Consider the following 27,981-nt stretch of genomic DNA (forward strand, 5'->3'; position numbering starts at 1 on the left):
TACCCTTTTCCTATCTTGGACTCATCTTTGGGCCATGTCATTGTCATTATCTCACATGGATGTGAGCATTTGCCCTCCTTCCCATCTTTCAATGCCCATCTACATCCGAGGTATAGCTACCTAGGTTGGGCACTCGGTCTGGTTGTCAAGATAAGTCATCGTCCTTTCAAATCACCAGACAGACTCTGCAGCTTCTTGTATCCAAAACCCGGCCATGCAGCAGCCTTGCTCTCGCCTGCTATTACTACATATACACCACCACCTCTACGCCTGCAGAGACGTGTCCTCCCTGGCGCCGTGGGTACCCCTGCGCCAGCTGTCCTGCGGGTCCGCCTTGCGGCTCGAGACGCTCGCCTGCCCGACGGGGCCCCAGCCGCCGCCGCCGGGCGTGTTAACGATGATGCGGTCGCCCGCCTGCATCGGCGCGCTGTTCTTGGCCCCGAGGTTTATGAAGCGCTCCTCGTACTCGACCGACTTGTCATCCTCGTCCTTGGCATCGTCGCCGCCCTGGATCTTCTTGAGCGACTTCTCCCAGCTGGTCTTGGCCACCTTCCTCACCCACAGGTTGAGGCCGCACTCGGCGGGCTCGCCGCCCGCCATGCCATATGGCCTGTAGACCCGGCGCTCGCTCAGGATCGACACCTGCAGGGGGATGCGGAACTCGATGTCGCGGATCACGCCGTCGCCGCCCCGGTGCTGCCCGTTGCCGCCGGACCCCGGCCGGATCGAGAACTCGCGCAGCAGCACGGGGTACCGCCGCTCAAAGATCTCCGAGTCGGTGATGCGCGTGTTGGTCATGTGCACATGCACGCCGCTGGTGCCCTCCCACGTCGGTCCGGCCCCAGACCCGCCCGAGATGGTCTCGTAGTAGCCGAATCCCTTGACCTCGGTCTGCCCTGCCACGTTGCCGCCGAATCCAAAGGTGAGGTTGTTGCAGCATCCTTGGCTTGCGGCGCACGCCTGGAAGGCCTTGAAGATGACATCAGTCACGCGCTGGCTCGTCAGCACGTTACCTCCCACAACAGCCGCCCGGTCAGATGGCGATAGAAGTGACTTTGGAGGGATCTTGACGTGAATAGGCTTCAAACATCCCTGGTTGAGAGGAATGTCCTCTGAGATCAAACACCTCAGGCAGTAGATGATGGCACTGATTTTTGTGACAGTGTCAGTGTGCGTCAGCTCCCCCATTTCGAGCCCAACAAACCAGTCAAGCGCCAAGTCCCCTTACCTGTAAGTGATGGCCTCGGGGGCGTTGACGTTCCCGTAGATCTCAGGTCCAGTTCCGGCAAAGTCAAAGACAGCTTCGCCCTTCTCGGCATCGATGGTGACCTTGAGCCTGATGGGGCTCCCCTCATCCATAAAGTCCTCGGCCGACAGGTCCTTGCCCTCGAAGCGCGCGCTGGCCTCCTTGAGAAGCCTGCGGACGCAGTACTCGGCATTGTTCTGGATCTCCACCATGTAGAAGTCGACCGTGCTCTCGCCGTACTCCTGGATCAGGCCCTCGATCAGCGAGATGCCCTTTTGATTGGCCGACACCTGCGCCCGCAGGTCGTTGATGTTGTCGGCCAGGCAGCGCGTGCCACTGCAGCCCGGCTGCCGCGCCGGCTCGTGGTAGAACAGCTCGATCACGCGCTCCTCGTCGAATTTGCCCTCGCTCACAAACTTCTCGCTCTTGATCGACGCGCCCTCCTGGTACAGCTCGCGCGAGTGCGGCGGCATGCTGCCTGCCGTGATGCCTCCAATGTCTGCGTGGTGCGCTCGCGAGGCCGCGTAAAATAGGATCTTGTCGCCTGCCTCGTTGAAAGCCGGCATTATGAGCGTCACATCGGGGAGATGAGTACCACCGTACGACGGGTGGTTCGTCGCAATCACGTCTCCCTTCTTGAGTTTGCCCTTCCATATCTCGGCCTGCCGCTTGACGCAGGTGCTCATGGAACCCAAGTGTACAGGCAGATGGGGCGCGTTCGCCACAAGTCCGCCACCCGCGTCGAAGATGGCACATGAGAAGTCGAGCCGCTCCTTGACGTTGGTGCTGACACTCGTCTTCTGCAGCGCCTGGCCCATCTGCTCTGCGATGGCCATAAAACGATGGCCAAAAACGCTCAGCATGATGGGGTCCACCTCGCGCTTGCCGCCTGCCTGTTGCGCTTCGTCGTCCTTCTTCTTATCCTCGTCAATGTTGATGATGACATGGGTATCCAAGATGAGGGCCGCCGTCTTGGGAGCAACCACAATGGTCTGTGTCCCGTCGGCGAGGACGGCAGGGCCGGGCAGCCTGTCTCCGACAGCCAGGTCCTCGAGTTTGTATATCGGCGTCTCGATCCGGCCACCCTCAAAGTACACCTGGGCAGTCGAGTGACGCTTCGCGCTACCCGTGAGCTCGCTCCGCTTGAGCACCTTGAGCTGCGCGTCAACCGACTTCTCGCTGTAGCTGAAGCTCTTGCCGATGCCGCGCACACGCACGTCGTCGACGATGATGTCGCGCTCGTCAAGGGTGAACCCAAACTCGTACCGGTGCTGCTTGACGAAGGCCTTGCCGAAGGCCCAGTCATCGCCGCCAAAGTGATCGCCCGCTTCTTGGGCAGACGGCCTGACAATCATGAGAGCAGACTCGGTGCCGCGGTACCGCATGTTGAGGTACTCCTCGAACACGATCTCGCTGTCTTCGAAGCCTTGGTCTCGCAGTGCTGACCTCGACTTTTCCTTGAGCTTCTCCATCTTGCTTTTGAGGTCCTCCACAACCTTGCCTTTGTCGGCCCAGACCGTAGACTCGGGCTCCTGCCTCTCATCGACCACATCGGCAAGTGCCATGCCGTACGCCGACAGCACGGACGAGTAGCGGTGCACAAGGATCTGCTTGATACCCAAGGCCTCGGCTATGGCGACAGCGTGCTGCCCACCAGCGCCGCCAAAGGTTGCCAGGCGGTGCTTGGACGAGTCGTGGCCTTTGGCCTCGGTGATGGACCGGATAGGTCGCGTCATGCTCTCGTTGGCCACTGTCAGGAAGCCGAAGGCGACCTCGTCGACCGTCATCTGCTTCTCCGAGTCCCGGTTCACCTCGTCCGTCAGCTCCTGCAGAACATTCTTGCTTGCCTCGACGTCCAGGCCCTCGTCCTCGTTCTTGCCAAAGATCTTGGGGAAAAACTCGGGTAGCAGCCGACCCAAAAAGAGGTTTGCGTCAGTAACGGTGGCGGGGCCGCCCTTGCGGTAGCAGGCAGGGCCCGGATGGGCGCCAGCGGACTCCGGACCGACGACGAAAAGGCCGTTCTTGAAAAAGAGGCGCGAGCCGCCGCCTGCCGCGACCGTGTTGATGTCGAGCTGCGGCGACTGGATGGTCACGCCAGCCGTTGTGGTTTCGAAAGTGTGGTCGTATCGACCCTCGCCATAGCGCGAAACGTCGGTGCTAGTGCCACCCATGTCAAAGCCAATGACGGGGATCTTGGTCGCCTCGTCGTATGACGTGATGGCATAGCCGACCACGCCACCGGCAGGGCCCGACAGGATAGCCTTGAGGCCTGTGAACTTGTCGACATCGACCAGGCCACCATCGCTCTGCATGAACTCACAGCGAGCTCCTCGCTCGCCCTCTGTTTCCCGGACGCCGCGTGTGCCAAGCCCCCCCTTGAACCCGCTCTGAAAACCCTCGATGTACTTCTTGATGGCAGGGGTGAGGTAGGCATCGGCGCAGACCGAGGTAGCGCGTGATACGAGCTTGATCATGGGCATCAGCTCCGAGCTGAGTGAGACGTGGTGGAAGCCCATCTCGCGGGCTATCCGGCCAACCAGGGCCTCGTGATCCGGGAATGTGTAGGCGTGCATCAGGCAGACTGCTATGCTCCTTATCCCCGAGTCGTAGATGTCCTGCAACTGACGACGCACGGCCTGGTCCTCGGGCCTCTGTAATATGCGGACGGCCTCGCCCGACAGGCCCATAACCAGATCGGCAGTCAGAGCCTCGGGAGAGCCAGCCTTGACGGCGGGCTTTGTCAAGTTGCGGTAGGGGTCCTCGGCGTAATCCTCGAGGGTGACGCGCTCGTCGAGCTCGACGACGGCCGAGTACAGCACATCGGGCTTGCGGATGGCGAGGTCGAAGATCTTGGGGCGGGACTGGTTGCCGATGGCGAGGCAATCGCGGAAGCCGCGCGTGACGACGAGGGCGATCTTCTCGCCCTTGCGCTCGAGCAGGGCGTTGGTTGCGACGGTAGTGCCCATGCGGATGGACTCGATGTCCGAGGTGTCGAGCTGCTCGCCGCGGGGGATGTCACGCTTGAGGAAGTGCGACATGATGCGACGGATGCCCTCGAGTGGCGCGTCCGAGTAGTTGGCCGGGTCCTCGGACAGCAGCTTGATGACGACATCCTCGCCGTCTAGGTTGCCCACACAGTCCGTAAAGGTACCGCCCCTGTCGATGGCGATCCTCACGCTCTTCTTCTTTTGTGGTTGGGCGGACCCCATTTTGGCCGTCTGATTCTGGAGAGGCTGTCTCGCTCTGTGCAAGTACCTGGTGATATTGGGGGATAAGCTGTCGACGACACAGCACAACGCCCAGATATTCAGCGAGCAACACAGCCCAGAATATGGATTCTCAGTGACGATGGCAAGAGAAAAGGCAGGCGGCCAAGAATGCAAGCAACCGAAGCCTTATAACGGGCACAGACAGACTCGGGACCCCTTGAGCGAGCCCCCGGATCTGCTCTCCGCGCCCGCAAGTATCGTCATTGTGCGAACCCCACTTCTGACAGTACCTACCGAGAGACGAAGGTGCTGCCGCTGTACGAATTGGAGAAATCATTGGAGCATCGCTGCTGGTCTCCCCCTCCATGGCAATCAACCCCACACTATGTGAGCCTGCCCCACACCGCCCGTCGGAGTCGACCCCCGATGACACTAGCGGCGGGAACGGTCAGCACGGGAGATTAATAGCGCCCGTGATAGCGCACGCTCCCTAACAAAAAGAACCTAAGCAAAGCCGAGTTCAGGACCACGAAGTCCGAAAAGATTGGACCATCATTGGTATTTGTAATCCCTACAGTAAAACTTTTTCGCTACCTAGTGATTCCCGTCCGGCCTGAGCCAACCCGAGAACCACGATATCCGGAAAGATGCCATGCGGCAACCAAGTACACCACCACACGCTCCAAAATGAATATCCAGTACATAATATCCAGGATGTGGAATCATCGCTTCTGCCCCAGGCCCGGCTAGGCCTATAAGCCACAGATAGTCGTCAATCTTAGAGTCCAAAGACAGAAAATGAAGATGAAAAAGAATGGGAAAAGATTGGCAGCTGCGAGTCCACCTGAGCAAGACTCTAGATGTAAAACATCGAGTCCTGCATCCTCTGGTGGACGCTGAACTTATCGGCGGCCTCCAGCAGGCGCTGTGCGTTTCCAGACGAGCCGCTAGACCCGCTCGTGACACTCCCTCCAGAGATGACGCCGTCGAACAACTCCGACAGGTACGCCCTGTAGCGCGTGCACACGATGTCGGCATAGTAGGCGGGCGGGCAGATGGACACTGCCTTGGTAGCCCGGCCGAAAAGGTAACACATCTCGTGCGTCAGCTTCTCGAGCTCTGCCGCAGCGTTCTGTCCCTTAACCGAAGGGAAGATCTCGTTGTGAAGGACGGTATACGAGGCCGGGCGGGCGGTTCCCTTGAGCGCATTGTGCGCGACGATGAAGTACGACCAGTAGCGAGCCGTCGTGATGTCGCGGTCCACCACTGTGCCTGGAAGGACGTTTCCGGTCCTGGTTTTGGAGCTTTCGTGAGACGGGAAGAAGCGAGTCTGATGCCGCTTAACAGCCGTGACGATGGTAATCTTCGGCCGCTGCTTGGCCGGATAGATGGCCGCGCAAGCCTTCCGGACCATGGGTAGCTCCTGGTTGACCACCGTGGCAAACTGCCCCTCAGAAACGCCGTCCCGGAAGATGAGGATGTTCTCGGGGACCCGATTCTGGTTGTGCTTCATCCAAAGACGCAGGCGGCTCTCGAATGCACCCTGGAGCTTGGAGTCGGCCATCTCCTGGCCACCCGCCTGAGCCCAACCAACCGCCGGCCACTGTCCAAGATTTCCGTCGACGGTAGCGACGAGCCCAGCCACGGATGGGAGGCCCGATTCCTTGTCGACGCCAAGGTTGGTGGGGTGCAGTACATCCCAGCCCACCACCATCGTTTTGCCGGCCTTGAGCAGTGGGATGTCGGCTGAGAGCTTGTGGTTGACACCCCCGCCCTTGAGGTTGACTTTGAGGCCAACGTTCGCAAAGTACTGCATCTGGCCGCGGTCGTTGAACAGGTTCTTGCGCACCATGCAAACCGTGTGGACCCCGAGCTCGACGTCACCGACCCGTTTGATGGAGTTGTACAGAGTCGCGTCTTTGGAGTCTGGGATTACGACGAACAGCATCATCGGAGCCGGCGAGATCGACTTGACAGCATTCCTGAAATCGTCGAGCTCCGAGCCCTCTCGATGGATCATCTGAGCACGTTTGGTGCTCTGAGTCAAAGGCCCGATCCTAATTCCCATATTCTTCGCCTGGAACTCAGCAAAGGCCTTCATGACGTTGGTGACCTCCTCCATCGACGTTTGGAAGCGCGGATTCTGGCCGTTGATGTTGACGAATCCCCAGGACGGAACAGACCCGGGCTGCACAACCTTGACGTTACGCATGTTCCACGATCCGTCCGACGGCGTCACCATGCTTGACGTCCCCAGGTAGCTGATCTTGGGGCTCGGCAGGATCCGGGCATTGACTGTGATCAGGTTCTGGCCAATTTCGATGCCGAACTCCCGCAGAATCCTGTTGACCCCGGTTAACGACAAGAGCTCCCGACCCGTCTTGGTGATGGATTCCGCGTTGCTGAAGGGGCTCCGGCAAGCAAAGTTGATCATGTTTGTTGACTCTTGCGCGTTGAGCCTGCCCGTAGAGTTCTGGTCCTTGACGACTCTGCAGAACTCGGTCGGGAAGAACATCTTGTTCTTTGCGTTCCCGGTGACGACAAGCGGCAACCTAGGGTTAAGCGTCTTCTTGTACTCTAGCGGTTGGCGATGGGCGTTAGCAGATTATCCAAATGTCGCAAAGGCTCGAGGGTCGAGCACTTGATGACGTACTCCTCTGGTAGTATTCTGCCACGGTCACATCAGTCCCGTACGGGAGTGGCTTTCCTCCAAGCCAGAAGTCGGACGACGGGTCCTTCGGAGGATTCAGCCTGAACTTCATCTCGCTCGCAGTGCCTCTGGAAAGCTCGAGGATCGAACGCTCCGCCCAGCGCTCTTTCCCATCCTTCTCCCACATGCAGACCTCGATCTTGACGCGCTTCAGCTTCCTGTTGACTCCAGTCCACTTCCATGTGCGGTACTCGCCAGGCTGGAGATTGACCTCTCTGAACAGGTCCATGAGGAGACCGTCGAGGCTTCCAGACCGGCAAAAGATTCCGGCAGTGACGTTCAGATTGACTAGAAGGCGCCCAGTTGCCGGTCGAGTTGAGAGGAAGAATCCTCGCACAATCTGCCTCAGTGCAGACAGTTGCTCAAACTCCGCCAGCCGGTGAGTTTCCGAAGGATAAAAGCGGGCGCTTCCGAGGGGGACAACATCATCGGAGATCCTCGCTTGGTGGCCCATGATGACGCCGATGGCGTCGATTGTCGCCGAAAACTTGGGGAAGGTCGTCGGGTCAAGCTTGTCGTCCATCGTGTTGAGCCATGTGAGGAGATTGTTGATGTCGATCGCTTCCGTGTCGGCGAATTGGACGACGTAGTCCTCGGCCTTTTTCCTGCCGCTGCCGGTGTGCTGGACCGGGACCGCGCGGTCGCCTGGCAGGCTGAGATCGGCCGAGGAAACGACTTGGCCCTTGAACTCAGAGACTATGACAACTTTTGTGTTCCTCTTCTGGACCTCGGCCACGGCTTTCCGCACAACCTCACGGCGGACTTTGCCAAGGACCTGGTCGGCTGGCTTCTTAGACCCAGTAGCTTGCTTCTGGTCGGCTGACCGTATGACTGTGATTGCGTACTTGTACAGTGTCCGGGCCTTGATGTTGACACTGAAGAAGTTGGCCCAGACGACAATGGCGGTTCCGGCCGTGCCATAAGCCGGACGGCGGGGTAGGATCACATGCTCTGATGCGGAGGCAGTAACTCCCAGCTTGCTAAGGCCGGCGCTGAGTTCCTCCAGGGTGGTGACAGAAGTAGGATTCTTAATCCATTTGTTCTCCAGCTCAGTAACCCTGGGATCTGGGGCAGGGACCAAGTTGGTTGGGCTGTGTGATGGCGGGTTAGCACCTTTGTGGACACGAGCAGAAAAGTAGTCGGCTTACTTGAAAACCCGGTTCACCGAGTCGTCGAAGCCACCACGGCCGCCCCGGAAGCCGCCACGGTCACCTCCTCGAAAGCCTCCTCCGCCGCGGTCGCCCCCGCGGAAGCCTCCACCACCACGGTCTCCACCGCGGAAGCCTCCACCGCCCCGGAAGCCTCCGCGATCGCCACCGCCACGGTCGCCGCCATAAGCCCCACGGTCGCCACCTCGGCCGCCGCCACGGAAGCCACCGCGATCACCGCCGCCACGGAAGCCACCGCGATCACCGCCGCCACGGAAGCCACCGCGATCACCGCCGCCTCGGAAGCCGCCACGGTCGCCGCCACCACGATCACCTCCACCGCGACCTCGACCGCCACCACGATCGCCGCCGCGATCGCCGCCGCGTCCTCGACCACGACCAGCTCCTCGATCCGCCATCGCCGACCCTGATATATCAGATGACGGTCGGATGAGAAGAGGTCTTCCAGGCCAATGTTTGGAAGCGACTAGAGGAGTCTGATATGTTAGGACAAGAGACCGCCAAAAAATGCGGGTCTGTTGGGGCATGTTGTATATGTTGGCGATACAGACAGACGGTGGGGTGTAGCAAGGATCAAATCAAGATATCTTGGATTGGGCTAGGCTCTGGGCACGAGCAGGCTGGGGATAGACGGCACCGATGCCACAGACAGAAACCAGAAGACATCGTATCTTTTCCAATCGATGCCTGTTTGCCAGACCCTCTGTGCCTCTTTGGTGTCGCACAGCTAACGTCCTTCGCACTTGCGAGGTTGGCGCCAGCGGATGGGGACATATGGAAAAACACAGAATAAAACTGACCTAGGCAAAACGCGTGGCTTCACAGCTGGGAACACGCGGCAAGCAGCCGAGGCTTGGATGGGATTGAGGTGATGAAATAAAATAGTTCCTATGATAAAAAGAAGAAGAAGTTGTAGGAATGCGCGGAATAGGTGTTTGCGCTGGTTATGCAGTCGAATGATGAAGGGCGAGCAGGTCGGGGTCGTTGAGGGAGCGGTGGGGTTTAAGAGAGAAGGCTGGCTGGCTAGGGTCTTGGAGGGATGGCCAGGTCTGCCCACATGCGGCTAGTTGGCTTGATGGCTGCCCAGCTCCTGCGCCAGCTGCGTTGACGTCAGGCAGTCCGGCAGGCAGGACTGGCAGAGAAGGCAGGCGGGTTGACAAACAAACTGGCTGAGACGGTACCCATGCGTGGCGAGTGTTTTTTTTTTTTCTTTGTGGTCAGCGTTGGGCCTCCTGCAGAGGATCCGCGCGTAAGGGCAAGGTGACCCAGGCTCTGGATAGGCCAGAGGAGGAGCAAACGGCCAAGTCCTACGCAAATGGCAGATAGGCGAGGTACGCAAAGGCACAAGAAGACATGGATGGAAAGGACATGTCTGTGGGGACATCTCAAATCGCCAGCGAATCGTCGCATCGCCTCCATGCCCACAGCCTGCCAGACACAAGGGCCTGCGAGCACATTTGCCAGCACTGGAAGAGGAAAAAAAACCATGGAATGCTCATCAAAACATATCCCGTATGATTCCAAAATATTCATGCAAACGGCAAGTGCCAACCAGGCCGAAACGGGCATTATGACGGGCACTTGCGGTACACCGCCTTCTGTTCTTTGCATTACTGGCACGTACTGCTACCCCACACACGCGAGCAGCCACACCACCTCCCTTGATCGGCGTGGCAAGCCGCGAGCAAACGGAAGGCTTGACATGCATAGAAGGTACCAGCAGATATTCCCCGCGGTCCAATCGACGGACAGCGTCATAAATCCCATTCGGCGCGGGGTCACCGTCGTTCTCGAATTACATTTGATGGTCTCTAACTTTGGCATTCGCCTACGCAGAGGCGAATGTGCACAAATTGAGCAGGATCCATTGGAACAACGACGTAAACAACGATAGCTCACATGCCAGGTTCAACCAGGACCCAAGATTCATTAGACGCAAGAGGAAGATACCACGACGGGAAGCAGCAAAGACGGCTGTCCATAGACCGCATTAGGAGAAAACAGAAACATCCGAAATTGGAAGGAATCTAAACGAACTACCGGCTTGACCCGGCTACCTGCAGCAACCAGATGATCCCGCGTCCATAAATCACACTGGGCGACGAAAAAGGTTGCCTGTAATGCACAATTGACTAAGCAGTCACTGGCAGTCCAAGTGAAGAGGGTAGATTGTGTAAATAAGTACCATTTTAATGACAGTTGAATGCCAGATCGAGTGTATCAAATGCTCCAAAACGCCGCGTTGAGGCTCAACTGCCCCCTCGTACCGTATCCCGGAATGCCCGGGATGCCATCCCAGCCGCCGATTGGGAAAATCCAAGACTTGAAGAAGCAAAAAAAAAAAAAAACACCGAGCGGGAACTACATTGCACCCAGTTGGTCAATGTGAGCACCGGGATGCTGAGTCTTGCTGCATATGTTGGGCAGGGGCTGGGGTGAGGAGGCAGGGAATTGACTGCGTAGAACGCACCTGGCATCATGCACTCGCGGCGCTCGCGAGCGCCATTGACCCCGCAAAATCATCTCAGGGTCCTCATAAGATCACCTTTTCCCCTCTTCCTCCCCATCCACCGCCTCAGCACCAACCATCGCGACCCAACAACAGGCGGGCCAGGCGGGTCAAGTGGCCCACACCCCGCACGCGGCTCTCGCGATGACATCAACGCTGCTTCTTCAGCTCGTTCTTGTCCCCGGCGGCAGCGGCACGCTCCCTCTCTCTCTTTGCGTAGATGCCTGCCGTAAATGGGTTTTCGTAAGAGAGTGCAATCTGGTACACCACGAACACCCAGGCTGTGAGCAACACTCCAGCGGGCCTGCTGTAGACGAGCGACGAGCCAAGGAAGCTCATGGTGCTGCCGTAGTACATGGGGGCGTCCGTGACGTTGAAGGGGAATCCCGTGACCATGCTGTCCATCAAGATGCCAAAGTAGTCGCCGAGGAAGGTGCCCGTGATGCCTAGCGCCCATGTTGAGCTAATGACGAGCACGTTACCCATCGCCAGCAGCGCATAGCCTGCGTATGTGGTCGCATCCGTGTCAAGGGCGGGGTGTATTGGCTGGTGCCGCAGCGCGCGTTCGTACAACAGGTCTCGCAGAATGCCAAAGCTGAAGATGGCAACGGCAAGAAAGTAGCATGCCGCCCTGCTGTTGCCGCCGAAGAGCCGTGTCAGGATTTTGTTGTGGTACTCTGCGGAGGTGCGTCGCCGTGCGTTTAGTTTGGTTTTCACATCGATCTCGGCCGGATCTATTCGTCAGGAGGGGTCTTACCCTGCCTCGCAACAATGCTATCCCGATAAAATATGGTCGGTTAGCAAGGGGCGGTGTTTGGAGCACGTCTAGTGAGCCATGAGAAAAGGGAAGGGTTCCGGGATGAGTTCTTACTTCCAGGCAAGAGGATTGAAGGCGATCGAGCAGGCAGACACTATGTGATCTCTTGGTTAGCACGCAGAATGCAGGCTCTGCTTGCCGAGAATTGCAAACATACCCAGCAGACTCTTCTGGCTGAAGTCTACCAGCGCATCAAGTGTAGGAGCGGCGGCCATTGTGAATGTTGTGAGTATGCCGGGTTTGGCAGAAACAAATCAGGCAGCGCTGGGATATAGAAACAGTCGAATTGACGAGGTGGTGCGCTCTAGCGATAAGACGCATACGTGTCCAGCATGGAAAAATATGGCGAAAAGCAGGCCCTAGCCTAGCGGTGACGAAATGTTTGTTCAATGTTCCCCCACGGCCAGAGCTGGTAATAAATCCGGTAACACGGTTCCCGGACTGGTTTAGCACCCCCACCTCTTGATCAATTGCACGTGCTAGCTCAAGCTCAATTCCCTGCTCCCAGAGAGTGCCCGCTCGACATTGACATCCCACCAACCATTTGCCAGTGGGGCCTTGGAGCTCTGGTGGGTCCAGGGGTCTCAACGTCCGAGTCGAGACACCTGGAGGACGGAGCAGGATTCATCACACCCGATTGGAGAATGGGCTAAGAACAGATTGCAGGCTGGGCCACACATCCATCAGTTCTGTTTCGTTTGCTTGCAGCCGTCGAATCTGTTTATCTAGAGGTCATCGAGCGCCGTCAACAGCTGGCTGTTGGTTATCTTGCAGACGCGTTCAAATCGTCAGCATCCGTGACCGCGTCGGGATTCACCCTCCTTCGTGTCAACCAAGTAGCTCCACCTCTAGCCGTCCGGCGGCCGCCACGGCCTGTAGAGCCCCATTAGTTTCTCGAATCAAACGCTGGGTCCTACCTTGGAGGCTCAGAATGGCGCCCAAGAAGCAGAAGCAAAAGGAGGCTGAGAAACCCGAAGTCTCAATTGACCCAAACTCATCCTTCACCCCTGAGAGTTTCGAACGAGAGCTCAAGGCTCTCGCGGCCAAGGCCAAGGATGAGACATGGACCAAGACGGCGCGGGAGCAGGCTGAAGCCTTTCTTCCGGCTCTGGCTCTGATATCCCTCGCCGCCGCCTTCGCCAATGCCTCCCAACTGGCCATGTCGCCCGTTTACGGCTCTATTCCTGCCGCGCGGTACCACGACCGCCTCGTCATGGCGGCCTGCTTCACCGGATGGTCCACAAACCTGATTCTCGGTCGCTTCTTGCCAGTGAAGCCCATTTACCTGCTGCCCGTATTAGCCCTGTACGTGCCGGCCACGCAATTTCTTCTCTTCAAGCTCAGCGGGCGCCTCACGGCTTATTGGGGACCCTTGGCCACGGAGCTGCTCACGCTCTTCCCCGTCGTCGTCGGCTCGGTCGCGTGCTCTGCCACGTATCTGGAGCGCGCCGAGTTCAGCTGGCTGCCGCGCTGGCTGGGCGACGCGGCCCCTGGTATAGGATCCTGGGGCGTCTATCGGCTCGCGGAACGGCTGTCTCAGAACGCCATTCAGTCGTACATCGGCAAGAGCATCCTTGTCACGCGCGTGGCTCTGCAATTCGTGCTGGGTCTGCTCTATGCGGCATTCGCGCCTTCAAAGCTACTGCTATACGCCATCCCGGGTCTGCTGCACACAGCCTTGCTGAACCCACATGTCGCAACGCCGCACGCGCTACAGCTCCTCAACAGCGCACTACAGGCGCAGCATGGCTGGACCGTACTCGACCAGCGCGAGTCTCTAACGGGATATGTCTCTGTCATAGAGAACGACGACATGGGACTCCGTGTCATGCGCTGCGACCACAGCCTACTGGGTGGTGAGTGGATTAAGTACAGGCGCAGCATTTCGGAGCCCATATACGGCATCTTTGCCATGCTTGAAGCTGTCAGGCTTGTCGGGGCCAAGCAGCAAGTCCCAGACAAAGATGCCAAGGCTTTGGTCATGTGAGTTTATTCCAACCCATTTTTCCTGCCCTCGCTGTGTAGGAATTTGTGTCGTAATTTCAATGGATACAGAGCTGATCTTGAACCTTTCACAGTGGCATGGGCGTTGGCACGACTCCCTCGGCTCTCGTTTCACACGGTATCGACACTACGATTGTAGAGATCGATCAAGCCGTATATGATTTTGCTATCAAATACTTCAACGTTCCTACCCGCCACACTCCGGTCATCCAGGATGCGGTGGCCTACGCGAGGAAACTGGCCAACACCTCGAGCGAACAGTTCAATTACATTGTCAACGACGTCTTTACTGGTGGCGCCGAGCCTATAGAGCTGTTTACGCTGGAGTTTCTGCAGGATCTGCACACCCTACTCGCTCCCCAAGGCGTCATTGCAATTGTAAGTACGCTCTCTGTGTCAGTAACTGTGTCTGTGGGCTAACCAAAGCCTCGTTGCCTGCAGAACTACGCCGGCGACTCGAGCCTGCCCCCGCCAAAGATCGTCCTCAATACGATCAAGAGCGTGTTCCCGTCATGCCGCATCTACCGCGAGCACCCACGTAACGACACCGAGGTAGCGCAGACAGGGGTCGACTTCGCAAACATGGTCTTTTTCTGCCAGAAGTCCGAGGGCAGGATAACATTCCGGAACCCGACCCAGCAGGATACACTCGGCAGTATAGCGCGGGATTCATACCTCCTTCCTAAGCACGAGGTGCTTGAGTCGGACTTCCTCGCATCCGAGGAGTCGATCCTGGCGCGCAACTCGACCGACCAGCTGGTGAAGTGGCACGAGAAGAGCGCGCTGGGCCATTGGGAGATTATGCGGACCGTCATCCCGGGGCCTGTATGGGAGGCCTGGTGATAAAATGCTGTGTTAAGCGTATGTACGTAGAGGATTCGCGGGGTGTATCTTTCGTTCGCCGCAACAAGGCATTGGCAATCATGGGTTTCAGCCCTCAGAAGCGCCAAGTGCGCTCTTTCTTCTTGTAGCTTCTTGGCCTCTTGCTTCTTTTTGTACATGTAAAGAATGCATGCTCGGGGTTGGTAATTTGGAGCATTTCATTCCCTTCTCATATGCCCATCGGTTTTAAATACCTGCCTATTACATGCTTGGGAGCTGAACTACGTTGTGTCACCTCGCCTCAATCATCGGATTCTTTTGCCTTTTCCTTCTTCAGAGGCTCAACTGCTGCTTGCACGGCAGTTTCGGCAGAGACCTCGTTGGTGTCTTTCACATAATCCCTGATGTAGGTCGGCACCGCCCGGCTGTTGGAAGGTCCCGGGATTGGCTCACCGAAGGTCTCGTGGACTGGCACGACGCCGGACCAGACCCGGGCGCAGAGCTCCGCGTCGGCCGTGTCGCGGGCCTCGTCGTGCGGCTCGCCCACTCGCACCTTTGCGCTGCCCGACTTCACCCTGACGCGGAGGATGCTCGTGCTCTGTAGCTCGGCCGGCGTGGGTGGCCCGCGGGCGTCGCGCCAGCGACCTGGGACGACCGAGTCCGTTATGAGTTCCATGGCATCTGGGATGGATTAGGATCAGTCCAATGTCCTGTCCTTGCAAACCGGTATCCTGTAATCCGGATGATAAAAAACGGGTGAAAGCTGGCAGCTGCGATTCCGTATGGGCAAAGGAAAGAGAAGAGGCAGTGACCCATATGGGGGGGAATTATTGCCTGCAAGAACATTGACTTACATAGCCGCTCCTCCTCGTCAGATACGAGTACCGCATAGCCAAAGAGCACAGCAGAGCGGTAGTTGTAGCTAGAAGCAAAGGGCGATAGGGCGAGCACGAGGCCGTCGACGTGGCTAGCCGATATGCAGACAGGGATGCCGCCGGCCCCGTCCTCTTGGCCGTCCGAAGTGCCCTTCCGCGAGAGATTCGTCATGCGCGCGGATACGTAGCCGTGCAGGTAAAGGTCGAGCACGTCGCCCTCGTCGGCGCTGGGTCGCGCAAAGGAGCCCATCTGCCCGATCATCGGGAGGGTCACCGGAAACGGCGAGTCGGGCACGTTGAAGGAGACATGGACGAGCCTGGAGGAGTTGATGATCTGATGGATCGTCCTGAGGGCATAGACCCCTGGTTGGCAGGCGTTAGTGGTTGATGTCAATGCACAAGGTAGGGAAGCCGTATATGTGGCTTGGACTGGTTACCTCGATCACTCGATCGCTTCACCGAATTCACGGCCTCCTTGGGGTACTCAAGTTCGACCCTAGGCATGCTGCAATAGAGTGATGATGTGTTCTGGATCTGGGGGCTTTAGCGATAGTCGAAAATAATGTCCAAACTTGTTTCCTTAGTGAGAAGGAAATAAATACACCCGTCATTTATACACCAGAATATGCTGAGAACCAGCCGTAGAAGCTATTGATTTGAGTCACTCGTCGCGATACGCAGTACGCAGTACGCAGGTCTTTCACGAATAGATGCTCGATGCGATGGCGTAAGGCGCATCTCACCCGCGGTAGTCCATTTTGGGTTGTCACAGCTGGTGCTTGCATACATCGATATTTTAGTCACACACTAGCTACTTTAACGATTGCTGAATCAAGCAAGTCCATCCGGCTGGGTTAGTCGTTGCACTTGTGCCTCGTCATGAAAGAGAAACCACCGAAGGAGGCTCGTCACAGTGAGAACCAGTAGGCCAGCCTTTGGACCATTTGCACCCATATCAGGGTCACGAGTGCGGCCATAACACCGAGATGTTTTATCTACCGACAAGTGTCGGGCACAAAAGCTCACTCATATCAATACCCAACACGTGCAGCAACAACCATGCCAGGAAGATGACACAGGAAGAAAGCAATAGTAGCACACTAGTGGCATTTTGCCAAAGAAACAAGCGGCAGAGCATCAACTGGCACCGGCTGAATACATAGACGCAGGCTCGATCCACGGCTCGGTCTCGGCCATCATTTTCCTTTCTGCAGCCGCACGGATCGGCGTCGGCGCGTGCCACAAGGAAGAGATTAACGGCTCACTGCGACCTGGCCGCGGTTGTTTACGACGAGTAGAACGGCATACCCAGCAGCTGAATTTTAACCTTTCGTCCCATCCGGAGCCAGGTGGATTCCATGTCACCGGCGGATGTTACCTCTGGAGTCGGGGGTATTGACCGCTCCCGTCTCTCGCGAACGCGCAGCAGAGAAAGGATGGGATGGCTTCGCCTCGGCGGGCTTGGGCTTGGCGCGTGGGATTGATCGAGTGAGTGATCTGCGGGCAGGAGCTCAAATGCCGCAAGGTCGACTCATCCCTCCTCCCTTCCGACGAGATTGGGTGACCGGGGCGACCGGGGCGGTCGGGAGCCGAGGGCACGAGTCTCTGAAACCAACCTCTTTGGGCAGACGGGAGCTGGCGGCTGGAGCACCAGTGCTGGACCTCGAGCTCGTGGTGGCTGGCAGTGAGCTCGACTGGCAGCTCCTGCCCGGCAGGTACCAGTCGCACTGAATGTTGGCGCCCAGCCGCATGCAGGCCACCGCACAGACCAGGTGGTGCTGGAAAGCAACACTGGCAGCGAGAGAACAGACAAAATGGATCCCGCGAGCGGGGCAGGCACAGGCCAAGATCTGCTGGAACACTGGCCTGTAGCAAATCTCGCTCGCGCTGCCACACCCAAAGAGTCTCATCAATCAATCACATCGAATTCTAGGCGGGTGCTGGATCCCAATCTGTTTCTCCATCGCGGCAAAGCGGCAAACTGCCACGCGAGCAGAAAAGGGGGTCACTGGGGATGCACAACCGCTGTCTTCTCGCCACCAATCCCATCGATTCGCATCATGCCTGCGCCTTGACTATGTAACAACAGTGCTGGCTGGCCCCCCTACCTCCTTGCCCCCCGCCGGACTGCGCAAGCCACACAGCAACGGCAACGAGCAACGGGGTGGATGAAGGAACTGAGGAGGGCGCCAAACGAGACATGGGTTCGTCCCGCGACACCTATGGAAATGCGACGAGCCGTAGGAGATGGTGCCTGGCGCGATGGATAGGCGGGCCAACATGGGGTGGAAATCGTGCGGCCCCTTGACCGAAAGCCTATCGGGCGTGATGGTAGCAGTCGCCCGCCCCCATCGAGATGGAGAGACGATCTGGGCACGCCACTGCGGCGGCCGGGTGAAGGAGTCCAGAAGGCTTTTATCCAAATCGGCTTCATACGCGAGAAAAAGGGTTAGATGGGCCAATCCCGCACAGCTGGCGACACCCCTCAACCTCCCCACCTCGTCATGGATCCCATGGAACTCCTTGGGTTTCAAGTGAAACAGAGTAACGCTTATCGGTGACCACCCCCAGCCTGGCCCTAGCCAGCCTTGCATTGGGCCCAATCAGTACTCTCGCCTTCTCTTCGGCATGACGGACGAAATCCAGAAGTCTCCAGCCTGAGCAGGCCCCCCGGCTCTATTACCCCTGTTTGAGACCGGGAGCAATCCATTTTTGGGTGTGTGGTGGGTTGCTGGTCACTGCTGTGAGGCTCACCACCGCCCACCACACCCCACAAGAGCGAAGCACACAACGATAGAGAATGCGTCCAGGGCCAATCCCTGACGCTGCCGCCGACTTTGATCTCAAAGGGGCCAGGGCTCGATCGTGCTGCCCGAACCCGCGCGTGCGGACACCACAGGCAGGCGGCCTGCCAAGATCGACGCCTTCCGTTTCAACCGTCGAGGCCGCCTTTCCCTTTTGTGCTTTTCTTTGCATTCCCGAAATACCCACGCACGCGCCTTGGACTCCACTTTGACTGGTTCGCTTAGACAGTTCGTTCCCCCGTCTGTCCGTCTGTCTGTCTATTCTTTCTTTCGTGATCCTACCTTGCCCTTCCCATTCTATCCTGTTCATGCCAGTGATGATGGACAACATCGCCTAACATGCCTCCATCACCAGCGGCATCGGTGCTCACTTTGGCTATGTACTAGTCGACATGGTCTATTCAATTCTCTGATAACATATTACGCCATTTTCTTTTTCTTTTTCCTTTATCGTCCTTTGCCCCATTGATTGGGACGCTACACTCTTTATTGGGCCAACAGCCGGTTTTAACCTCCTCTAATAAAGTCGCCCACCATGGCGGCTCCAGGAGGCACCTCGGCTTTGATCGCCGCTTTCGCCTTGTTAGTGCCTCCCTGCCCAGCATCCGATATTCGAGTGTGGCGTCGCGGCGAGATCCGGAAGATGGAGGCTGGGGACGAGGACGAGTGAGAAAGAGACAGGAACTTGCGGACAGAGGAAGGAAGACTGGGATCTGATGGGGAAGTGACTAACAAACTTGCGGGAGGACAGTGGAATTGTCGTCAACGGAGCGTCAGCAGCCCTTTTCCTTAATGTCAAGGGCCATGGATCAACAATATTTCGGGATGGCCTGGGGCTGGCCCTCACGATATTCCTTATAAGCGCCGCCCTGTGGGCTCAGATTGGATTTATTGCGACAACGATCGACGTTACCTCGGCGTTGGCATGCTCCATCACCAGCATAGTCACGGCGTTTTTCGACCAGCTTGCCCGTTTCTCGATCGAGCAGTTTATGCTATGGGGGATGAGAACCAAGAACAACTCTGGCACCAGCCAGCTGGTTCTGCAGTCCCTTCTCGCCGGCCGCTTTATTGCCGGCGGCGTCTTCGTCGGTTTCGTCAGGCGACAGGAGCAGGCGGTCTGCGCGCCTGTCTCGTCACTGGTTCCTGTGTCGGTGACGGTCGTCGCGCTCGACGCCATCATCATCGTCTCGCTGGCAGCGCGGGCATTCAGTGTTGGGCTGGTGGAGGATGCAAAGTCGGGCGTTGCACGCAGCAAGGCGATTGTTTGGATCCTCGTAGGGTTTGCCATCTGGAGCGCGACGAGCGTTACGTTGCTCCTGGGAATGCCGACTATGGACCTTACCCTCCGAACCGCGCTGCCAGCCGCAGGTCTTACCTTGCTACTGATTCTAGTAACTGGATCGATCGACTCCTTCTCGAGCACCCCAAGACAGCGCCAATCCAGGCGCCCCGAATCGCCTCGAAGGGATCTGGGCACACGAGACCTCTCGACCTCTGACTCCCAGAGATACCCGCCCATGCGTTACGAGGACCTCAAACGCGAGCAAGTGACCATGTCGGAGGCGTTCGCGCAGCCGAGGGAGGCCCCAGCACCCGCCGAGTCTGCTAGCATGCCGCAAGGGGATGGAGTCGTGATTGGAAGGCATGGAGTTCCGGTCCAGGGTGCTCTGTTTCCTCCTCTCAGGTCCGCCACCGAGCCCACTCTCCCTCATCAGGCCGTGGCGCCGCAGCAGGGTAAGAGGTGCCTGTTCGACATTAAGGGTGGCCCGGCCGCGGCCGTGACTGTGGGCGGAAGACTGGCGATCTCGAACCCGATCCTCGCATCCGACAGCGAGACGAACCCGCTCAACAAGATCCCCACCATGGACCTGTCTGCCGCGGCCCGGCAAGACAAGGAGCGGAGGGAAATGTGGGCCAGGATGCAGAGGAAGTCGATGCTCGTGGCAAGTCGGCCTGCCCCCCAGCCGCCAAGCAGCTTCGGGGATGGCGGTGCGGTTCCGGTAACGATGCTGTCACCGATGCCTATCGGGTCGGCCAAGACATCCTCTGCACAGCTTTCTCCGGGTGGGGAGGAGCTCAGGAGGAGGTCGCCCCGTCAATCGCCAGACCCTGTCGAGGCCGAGGCCGAAGGCCCCAAATCTGCGCGTTCTGCTAGGGCGTCGTCGCCCCTGAGGCAGGAGAACTCGGAACTGGGAGCGCTAAGCCCGCCTCCTGCTCCGAAATCTGCTACTGATAAGCCCAGGGCGCCCTCTCCCCCGCGCCAAAAGCAGGCGCCCTTCCCCCTGCAAAGGAAAAAGAGCGAAGCACCCCCGAAGGTTATTGGCGCGCCGACGGAGGCGGACCGGGCCACCATGGCCCCCTCAGCAGGCCAGTTCCAAGCGCCATTTTACGTGCCGATCCGGCCCTCGAGACAACGCGCTGCCGAGACCTCCGAGGTTGTCCCAGAGCCGCAAGGGACTCCCCTGCAGCGGCGCCCGACCATTGGTCTGCCTGGGAACCCCCGGGCTCGTGCGATGACGACCACGGCGCCTGCCGCACCTGCGGTACCTGCAGCACCCGACGCGGAAATTCGGACCAACCAGACCATCATGTTCATCAACGATATTACCTACGACGACCCGTCGGTTGTGCAGAAGATCATCGACGGAGCGAATACCGGAAAGGCCTTCGACAACGAGGCTCAGGAGATGGAGCTTGGGCAAATGTCTTCAAACTCGGTTGTCAACCGCCCAAGACCGATACCTCGGAAGTCCGGGGGGGGCCGCGTCATCTTCCCCGCCGACCAGTCGCCACGCCACCGCAGGACAAAGTCGGGCGGCTCGATAGGGAGTAGGAAATCGATTCTCCAGGGCTACCCCGGGGACCCAACACAACTGCCTCCCCTGCCACCGCCGCCGAAGAGCGCCGGCGGGCTCACCTTCTCGAGGCCGCACCCCAACGACACCAAGAGCATGACCTTTAACGAGAAGATGAATATGTTCTACCCCTCGGGTCTGACCAACAGGAGGAGGTCGTCTGTGCCGGAAATACCCACTGTCCCGACTGTGCCGCCGTCAAACTTCTTTGATATGAGCGAGGTAGAGACACAGGCCCATGAGGAGGCAGGATCACGGACAACCAAGAGCTCTTTCAAGACCGAGAGTGTTCTTGACGTCGACGAGCTCACTCAAGGACTAGGACAAGGTCGGATCACCCGGGACTCGGCGCGGTCTGGTGGGCGGGGCGAGATCGACAGCGTTTGGATTGCTGGAATATCAGGAGACGAGAGTCGGAACAAGCGACCATCGGTGCGCGACGCGGCGAAGCGGGCGTCGTCGCCAGTTCTCCCGCCAGCCCGGGAATCCCTGTGGGCAGAGAGCGTGACTATGGACGCCAAAACCCCGACCGACGTCGGAACCACTGCCTGGGGCTCTGTCCATTCGCCCGTGGCGCCTGTGAACATCCAGAGGATGGCTCAACCACCGAAGAGCACCTACATCCGCGCCAAGCACCAAGATGTGCCCGCAGTTCTCTCGATGGATGCCATAGTCAGGGAAGATGACCGAGAGCCAATCCATATGACTCTAGATACCTCGATCGATTCGTCGACTGATGCGTCGACGGAGGCCTCGCCGCAGACGCCCGTTGGAGCGGACGAGGACTTTATGCTCTCCAGCAACGTCTTTCCCATGTGGCACAAACGGGTTGGCGACGACCTGCTGACCTTCTCGGAGCGGAAGGAGAAGATGCGATCACGGATGCCGCCTCCGACCCCGCTGCTCCTCCGTGCGCCGTCGACAAGGAACCCCGTGGTTGTCAAGGCCGCTGAGCCGTCACCGCTGGAGTCGCCGGACCACGCGCTCCAGCTGATCCAAGCGCAGCTTCAGCGGATAGATCAGTCCAACCGAGACTCGGTCGGCAGCCAGGGAACCCGCCGTCTGGAGCTTTTGGATAACCTCGAGAAGGAGATGGACCAGTGGAGATACACGAAGCACGACCTGCTGAGAGAGGCGCGGGACTCGCTCTCGACAATCCGCAGCTCACCGAGCATCGACTCGCGGCCACCGTCGTTGATGAAGAGCCCGGCGCCCCCGCCGGCGCCTCCCAAGAGCGGCTCGATGGATGCGGCCAAGCACGCGAGCGTCATCATGGCGGAGCGCAGGGCGGCACGACGAGAGCTGCTGCGAAGCGCCAGCAACGTGCCGTCCAAGTCGGGAGAATCCTCGGTTCCTGCTCGTAGCCCGGCCAACCCGGCGAAATCAGTGGCGTCGTCGTGGCAGCAGCGCCTGGCTGAGGCACAGACGGAGTTCGCGGAGCACGCCCCGGAGCTCCTGGCCACACGCAAGGAGAACTTCCTCGCGCTTACCCAAATGGGTAGCCCGACACCGCCGGACTCCGACGAGTCGGATTACGAGTCGGGCGAGCTCTCCCCGGAGACCCACGCGGTGTTGGCATACACCGCCTCTTCGACGCAGGCGGCGGCCCACAGGACGCTCTGGGCCCCAGCCACGCAGGCCAATGTCGCATCGACATCCCTGCTCTGGTCCCCTCCCCGGCGCGCTAACGATAGCCCTGTTTCGGCCTTTGCTCTCAATTTGCTGGTCACGAGCAGCGGAGCTCGTGCGCTTCCCCGCAAAGCTGACGGGCCCCTGGCTATCCAGTCCAACAAGCTTTGGCAGCAGTCGCGGACCGCCACTAAGCGCTACTCTACGGGCCTTTGGCAGTCATGCTATGCTCCCGCCCAGCCCTCGTCATTTCTCGCGCCTAGCCAGGTCCAACAGCACCAGCAGGCTCAGCCCAAGAAGCAGGTCCCGGCTCGATCGTCGACACTAAAGCCACCCCGACGCACTCGGCGCATTACCGTTCTACCGGACATTCTCGAGAACCCCCAACCGCTTCCGGACAGGAGAGGCACCCTTGGCATCTTCCAGTTCCCCTGGGGCGAGAAGTCGGACTCGGCTACCGTCCAGCAGCCTAGACAAACCATGTTCGCCATGCCCGGCACCATGACCTCGGGCGGCGGCCCTGCCATCAGCGCCGCCCTCGAGGCCCGCTCGAGGCAGTTCGAGGCGGCCGAATACTCGTCTTCCTTCTTTGACGACTACGACGACGAGGACCTGCAGGACTCTGACGACGACATCATCGAAGAGGAGGACTCTGGAGACGACTTTGACGAGACTACTCTGTGGGAGATCGCCAGCCTTCTCAAGACGGACAACATCCCCTCCAAGAACAGGGCTGTCCCGCGCACGGTTGACGCCACCAGCTCCGTGGTCGACGACTACATGGACGACGCCTCGGACCTGGAGGAGGCCGACGAGGCCCGCGAATCCATCATTGTTGGTCTCGAGGGTATGCTCCCTGTCACACAGCAGATGGAGGCGACCGAGGACCAGCAGGCGGATATTCTGGCCCAGCAGCTTGCAATCAGCCAGCTCTGGACCGCCGCCCGCGAGGAGAAGCGCCGCAGTCAGCACGGCCTCGGCCTGCCCCACCCCGACACCGACACCTGGAGACAGTACGACACCGTCTCGGACACTCTCCGGTCGCAGCCGCGCCAGTCGGACATGGCGCCCATCGAGAGTGACGAGCTGTGGCAGCCCACTGGACAACAGCAACAGCAGAAGAAGATGAAGGACAAGGAGGTGGCTGTCCTGCTCTGGTCTGCCCGCAACAGGGTTACCAAGACCCGGGGCGAACACGGGCATGGTGTTGCCCAGCCCGACGCTGCCACCTGGAGCCTCTACGACACCATCCGTGAGACTATCAGGGCGCTCCCCAGGAAGTCTGAGCTTACTCGCATCGAGAGCGACAAGCTCTGGCAGCCTGCGGGCCAACAGAAGGAAGCGCAAAAGGCGCTGCCGACGCTGACGGAGACCGCTTTCATGTGGTCGGCGCGCCCGGCCCCCAAGGCCAGAGGTGACCACGGAAAGGGCATCGCCCAGCCTGACGCGACCACATGGAGTCTCTATGATAACGTCAAGGAGACGATCCGGGCGCTTCCCAGGCGTTCTGAGCTAGCTTCGATCGAAAGTGGCGAGCTTTGGCAGCCTGTCGGTCGGCAGAAGGTGGCGAAGCCGGCGCAGCCGGGGGCAGCAAAGGCGGCCCAGATGTGGTCGGTGCGCCCGGCTCCCAAGGCCAGGGGTGACCATGGAAAGGGCGTTGCCCAACCCGACGAGGAGACGTGGAACCGCTACGACACCGTCAAGGAGACTATCCGGGCCCTGCCTCGCCAATCGGAGCTCGTGCCCGTTGAGAGCGACGAGCTCTGGCAGCCCCTGGCGAAGCGGGTGAAGACCCAACAGACCAAATCCGCCAAGATCACCATGATGTGGTCCGCTCGCCCTGCTACCAAGGCGAGGGGAGATCACTCCAAGGGTGTTGCCTACCCCGATGCTGCGACCTGGAGCCTTTATGACACCGTTAAGGAGACGGCCCGGGCTCTGCCTCGTCAATCGGAGCTTTTGCCCGTCGAGAGTAATGAGCTCTGGCAGTCTCGCCCCGCCAACGCTCACCAAAACTGGAACTGGATCCAAAGCGCCAAGCACGTCCAAACGGCGGCTCAGCCCGTCGCGATGTGGTCAGCCCGTCTTGCCACTACGGCCAAGGGCAAACACTCGGTGGGTGTTGCTTACCCCGACGTAACAACCTGGAGCCTGTACGATACTGTTAAGCAGACGGCTCGGGCTCTGCCTCGCCAGTCGGAGCTCCTCCCAGTCGAGAGCAACCAGCTTTGGCAGTCTCGCCTTACCAATGCTCGGCAAGAGCGGAACTGGATCGAGGACGCCGAGCAGACCAAGATGGCAGTTCAGCACGTCCCGATGTGGACGGCCGCCACAGCCGTTGCCAAGGTCAGGGGCGAGCACGGAAAGGGCCTCGCGCAGCCGGATGCTGTTACCTGGGCAATGTACGACGTCGTCCGCCAGACGGCCAGGTCCCAGCCTCGCCAGTCGGAGTTGATGCCAGTTGAGAGCAACCAGCTTTGGCAATCTCGTCCCGTCAACGCTCATCAACAAAACTGGATCGCGGGCGTTAAGCAGGTCAAGATTGCGGCCCAGCCCGTTTCGATGTGGACTGCTGCAACGGTCACGCCTGTCATTAGGGGCGAGCACGGAAAGGGTGTCGCCCAGCCCGACGCTGCGACCTGGAGCCTCTACAACACCGTCTTTGAAACGGCCAGGTCCCAGCCCCGCCAGTCGGACGAGCCGCTCGTTATTGAGAGCAGCCGGTTCTGGCAGCCCTCCAGCCAAGCCAAGGAGACCCCGGTCTGGATCCTCGCTGGCAGCCAGGACCAGGCGAAGCCTGCGGCTGCCTCCATGGTGGTCCAAGAGGAGAAGACTGTTCCCCTCTGGTCTGCTAGCGCCGCTTTCTCGCGCAGCAAGGGCGACCACGGCAAGGGCGTCGCTCACCCGGACGCTGCTACCTGGGCGCTGTACGACACTGTCCGCGAGACTGCGCGGTCGAAGCCTCGCCAGTCGGAGGAGCCTCTGCCCATCCAGACCGATCGCCTCTGGCAGCCCGCTAGCCTCATCCAGACCGCGACGGCACTGATGTGGACTGCCTCGGCCAAGGCGGCCAAGTCGCACAGCAAGGGACTTCCCCAGCCCGACGAGGCCACCTGGCGCCAATATGACGTGGTCAAGGAAACTGCCAGGGCCAAGGCACGCCCGGCCGAGCCTGCTACTATTGAAAGCACTCGCATGTGGACCTCGACCCCTCCCGAGTCCCCCAAGGAGGCCGTTGACTGGAGCATGGCGGGCACCATGGCCAAGACACCCGCTTCCCCCGTCTCGCTCCCCTCGCCCGTCTCCATCTCGAGCGTCGACACCAATGAGCAGGCCAAGACCAGCCTCTGGATCGCAGCTACCCCCGTCGTCGCTCCCGTGGCCACGACCGGTCTCTTCCAGCTCCAGCCCAAGGTCTCTGACACCAGGTCGACATCGGAGAGCCCCGCCGCCATCAGCATGGTGCGCAAGGCTCGCTCCCCCGAGCTCAAGGCCCTCGACAAGATCACATCCACTGATCTCTGGGTTGCCGCCACCTCTACCAAGGTCGAGCGCAACTGGATGTCAATCCCGCAGACCTCCACCCCCAAAGGGTCGTCCTCGCCCAAGGCCACCCGCGTCCCTGTCATGAAGGCCACCGCGGCCGACTGGAGCCTCGCAGTCCAGCAGGCTGCCAACGCGAGCTACCCGCCCGAGTGGACGCCAAGGTGGGCTGCTTCAGGCAGCGAGTGGGCCGCGGCTCTTGAGCAGGCCGTTGCCGCAAGCTGCTTCCCTCCCATGGCCGAGCGGCAACAGGCGGCGGCCCCCCGGCGGTCGGCCACTGCCGCCGATTGGGCTCTTGCTCTTTCGCAGGCTGTCGGCGCAAGCTACCCTCCCGAGTGGATGCCCAGGTGGACGGCTTCGGCCGCTGAATGGAATGCCGCCCTGGAGCAGGTCGTGACTGCCAGCGCCTACCCCACGGTTGTTGAGTCGCAGAAGGTCGCATCCCGGCCGTCTGCGACCCCTGCCGACTGGGCCCTCGCCGCTCAGCAGGCCACTCTCTCGAGCTACCCTCCCGAGTGGATGCCCCGCTGGGCTGCGTCTGCCGCTGAGTGGAACGCCGCCGTCACGGCGGCCGAGGCTGCCAGCTTCCCAGCTGTCGAGACCTCGGAGCCCGAGCCCGTGGTCGAGTCCGCGTCTACGCGGGCCATGATTACCCCTGAGCCTTCGGTCAGCAGCGAGATCTCTGGAGCGCACGAGGCTTTCTCCTTTGTGCAAGAGACCTATGAGCCCCAGCCGATCCAGGAGTACGCCATGCCCCAGACCACCAACAGCTACGAGCAGTATCAATCATACGCCGTGGCCGACCAGAGCATGTACCAGCAGCAGTTCCAGGGCTACGGCACTCCGTACCAGAACCTCGGCTACGCCATGCCCCAGCAGCAGGCCTCGTACGGCTTCTCCGGATACGCCGTGCCCGCGACCAACGCGATCAACTACGACTACAACCACGGCTTCGACCAGAATATGGCCGCTGCCTTGATCGAGGAGCCGGCGGCGCCGCAGCAGCCGCAGGAGCAGGATGCCTTCATCATGGCGCAGATCGAGGCTCTGGAGCAGGAGAGGCTGTTCACCGAACAGATGCTGAGCCGTCCCCAGGGCATGGGCGAAGCCGTCGTGGAGACCCCCGACCAGGCCCCGCAGTCGATGGCGCCGGTGCCCCTCGGCTTCCTGCAGCCCATGCCGCTGCAACAGGAGAAGCCCCAGGCCCAGGCCGTCGCCCCCACCGCCCCCGTCACTCCTGAGACTGACGACTCTCCGGCGCCCAGGGGCAACCGCGTCACGCTTCTGTACTAAACAGGGGCGCTGATGATGAACTTTATCTTCTTCTTACCCACCTTTTCTTTTTATCCTTCTACTAGTCTGGCGAACAGCCGAAAAAAAAACCCACCAAACCCCGGTATGGGGGATGGGATGAGAGCGACGGAGCAGGAACTGCAAGCAAGGGAAATATGTATTTTTGCGTATCTGACGCAGCCCCCGGCTCATACATCGGAGTCTTCTTGGGCGATGGCCTTGACGAGGCGGATGTCAAGTCCCTGTACAAAACTTCAGCCACAGCATTTTGTCCTTTTTTTTTATGAATTTCTTTTTGTATGCGTCATCCAGCTTGTTTTCTTCTTTTGCTTTCGAAAATTGAAACACACACATATGTAGTGGTAGCTACCCACCAAATCCTTACTATTTTCTAGCCACGAACTTTTGCCTAGGCCCTCTACGTGTTTTATGTTTCCATGCCGACGACCGCGGCTGGCAGTGCTTCGTGGCGGCAGTGGCCAAGTCTGTTTGC

General features: G+C 59.4%; 7 protein-coding genes across 7 annotated transcripts; 3 read left to right on the forward strand and 4 right to left on the reverse strand.

Moving 5' to 3' along the window:
- Positions 1-264: 264 nt before the first annotated feature.
- Positions 265-4,455, reverse strand: GGTG_00041 (5-oxoprolinase; the record flags this gene model as incomplete). Its single annotated transcript, XM_009217780.1, has 2 exons — positions 265-1,147; positions 1,229-4,455. 2 exons carry the CDS (start codon positions 4,453-4,455, stop codon positions 265-267), a joined length of 4,110 nt encoding a protein of 1,369 aa, XP_009216044.1.
- Positions 4,456-4,989: 534 nt separating this feature from the next.
- On the reverse strand, positions 4,990-9,850 carry GGTG_00042 (hypothetical protein). The gene is made up of 4 exons (XM_009217781.1): positions 9,135-9,850; positions 8,314-8,800; positions 7,109-8,256; positions 4,990-7,032 (listed from the first exon to the last, which is right to left on the reverse strand). The coding sequence occupies exons 2-4, from the start codon at positions 8,730-8,732 to the stop codon at positions 5,312-5,314; spliced, it is 3,288 nt and encodes a 1,095-aa protein (XP_009216045.1). The 5' UTR covers positions 8,733-8,800; positions 9,135-9,850; the 3' UTR covers positions 4,990-5,311.
- Positions 9,851-10,496: 646 nt separating this feature from the next.
- Positions 10,497-12,125, reverse strand: GGTG_00043 (methylene-fatty-acyl-phospholipid synthase). Its single transcript, XM_009217782.1, has 5 exons — positions 11,818-12,125; positions 11,715-11,754; positions 11,601-11,617; positions 10,805-11,520; positions 10,497-10,695 (listed from the first exon to the last, which is right to left on the reverse strand). Exons 1-4 carry the CDS (start codon positions 11,873-11,875, stop codon positions 10,994-10,996), a joined length of 642 nt encoding a protein of 213 aa, XP_009216046.1. The 5' UTR covers positions 11,876-12,125; the 3' UTR covers positions 10,497-10,695; positions 10,805-10,993.
- A 140-nt stretch (positions 12,126-12,265) lies between these two features.
- GGTG_00044 (hypothetical protein) lies at positions 12,266-14,836 on the forward strand. Its single transcript, XM_009217783.1, has 3 exons — positions 12,266-13,643; positions 13,739-14,042; positions 14,106-14,836. Exons 1-3 carry the CDS (start codon positions 12,592-12,594, stop codon positions 14,505-14,507), a joined length of 1,758 nt encoding a protein of 585 aa, XP_009216047.1. The 5' UTR covers positions 12,266-12,591; the 3' UTR covers positions 14,508-14,836.
- On the reverse strand, positions 14,537-16,054 carry GGTG_00045 (hypothetical protein). Its single transcript, XM_009217784.1, has 3 exons — positions 15,799-16,054; positions 15,341-15,724; positions 14,537-15,167 (listed from the first exon to the last, which is right to left on the reverse strand). The coding sequence occupies exons 1-3, from the start codon at positions 15,863-15,865 to the stop codon at positions 14,788-14,790; spliced, it is 831 nt and encodes a 276-aa protein (XP_009216048.1). The 5' UTR covers positions 15,866-16,054; the 3' UTR covers positions 14,537-14,787.
- A 651-nt stretch (positions 16,055-16,705) lies between these two features.
- Positions 16,706-17,296, forward strand: GGTG_00046 (hypothetical protein). The gene has a single exon (XM_009217785.1). The coding sequence runs from the start codon at positions 16,733-16,735 to the stop codon at positions 17,090-17,092; it is 360 nt and encodes a 119-aa protein (XP_009216049.1). The 5' UTR covers positions 16,706-16,732; the 3' UTR covers positions 17,093-17,296.
- A 1,370-nt stretch (positions 17,297-18,666) lies between these two features.
- On the forward strand, positions 18,667-27,967 carry GGTG_00047 (hypothetical protein). The gene is made up of 2 exons (XM_009217786.1): positions 18,667-18,747; positions 18,917-27,967. The coding sequence occupies exons 1-2, from the start codon at positions 18,701-18,703 to the stop codon at positions 27,486-27,488; spliced, it is 8,619 nt and encodes a 2,872-aa protein (XP_009216050.1). The 5' UTR covers positions 18,667-18,700; the 3' UTR covers positions 27,489-27,967.
- The last annotated feature ends 14 nt before the right edge of the window (positions 27,968-27,981 follow it).

Source organism: Gaeumannomyces tritici (assembly GCF_000145635.1).
Source record: "Gaeumannomyces tritici R3-111a-1 unplaced genomic scaffold supercont2.1, whole genome shotgun sequence".
In the NCBI taxonomy this organism is placed as follows: domain Eukaryota; kingdom Fungi; phylum Ascomycota; class Sordariomycetes; order Magnaporthales; family Magnaporthaceae; genus Gaeumannomyces; species Gaeumannomyces tritici.

Bases quoted from the DNA above. Each gene is read 5' to 3' on its own strand.
- GGTG_00042 (XM_009217781.1), bottom strand. From the start codon at position 8,732: ATGGCGGATCGAGGAGCTGGTCGTGGTCGAGGACGCGGCGGCGATCGC. The intron at 8,257-8,313 runs GTAAGCCGACTA...GCCATCACACAG, and splicing joins TCGGTGAACCGGGTTTTCAA to CCCAACCAACTTGGTCCCTG. The intron at 7,033-7,108 runs GTACGTCATCAA...GCCAACCGCTAG, and splicing joins GGCAGAATACTACCAGAGGA to AGTACAAGAAGACGCTTAAC.
- GGTG_00043 (XM_009217782.1), bottom strand. From the start codon at position 11,875: ATGGCCGCCGCTCCTACACTTGATGCGCTGGTAGACTTCAGCCAGAAG. The intron at 11,755-11,817 runs GTATGTTTGCAA...GAGATCACATAG, and splicing joins CAGCCAGAAGAGTCTGCTGG to TGTCTGCCTGCTCGATCGCC.
- GGTG_00047 (XM_009217786.1), top strand. From the start codon at position 18,701: ATGGCGGCTCCAGGAGGCACCTCGGCTTTGATCGCCGCTTTCGCCTT. The intron at 18,748-18,916 runs GTTAGTGCCTCC...GCGGGAGGACAG, and splicing joins TTGATCGCCGCTTTCGCCTT to TGGAATTGTCGTCAACGGAG.
- GGTG_00044 (XM_009217783.1), top strand. From the start codon at position 12,592: ATGGCGCCCAAGAAGCAGAAGCAAAAGGAGGCTGAGAAACCCGAAGTC. The intron at 13,644-13,738 runs GTGAGTTTATTC...AACCTTTCACAG, and splicing joins GATGCCAAGGCTTTGGTCAT to TGGCATGGGCGTTGGCACGA. The intron at 14,043-14,105 runs GTAAGTACGCTC...CGTTGCCTGCAG, and splicing joins CCCAAGGCGTCATTGCAATT to AACTACGCCGGCGACTCGAG.
- GGTG_00045 (XM_009217784.1), bottom strand. From the start codon at position 15,865: ATGCCTAGGGTCGAACTTGAGTACCCCAAGGAGGCCGTGAATTCGGTG. The intron at 15,725-15,798 runs GTAACCAGTCCA...CCTGCCAACCAG, and splicing joins GAAGCGATCGAGTGATCGAG to GGGTCTATGCCCTCAGGACG. The intron at 15,168-15,340 runs GTAAGTCAATGT...AATCCATCCCAG, and splicing joins TGACGAGGAGGAGCGGCTAT to ATGCCATGGAACTCATAACG.
- GGTG_00046 (XM_009217785.1), top strand. From the start codon at position 16,733: ATGTTACCTCTGGAGTCGGGGGTATTGACCGCTCCCGTCTCTCGCGAA.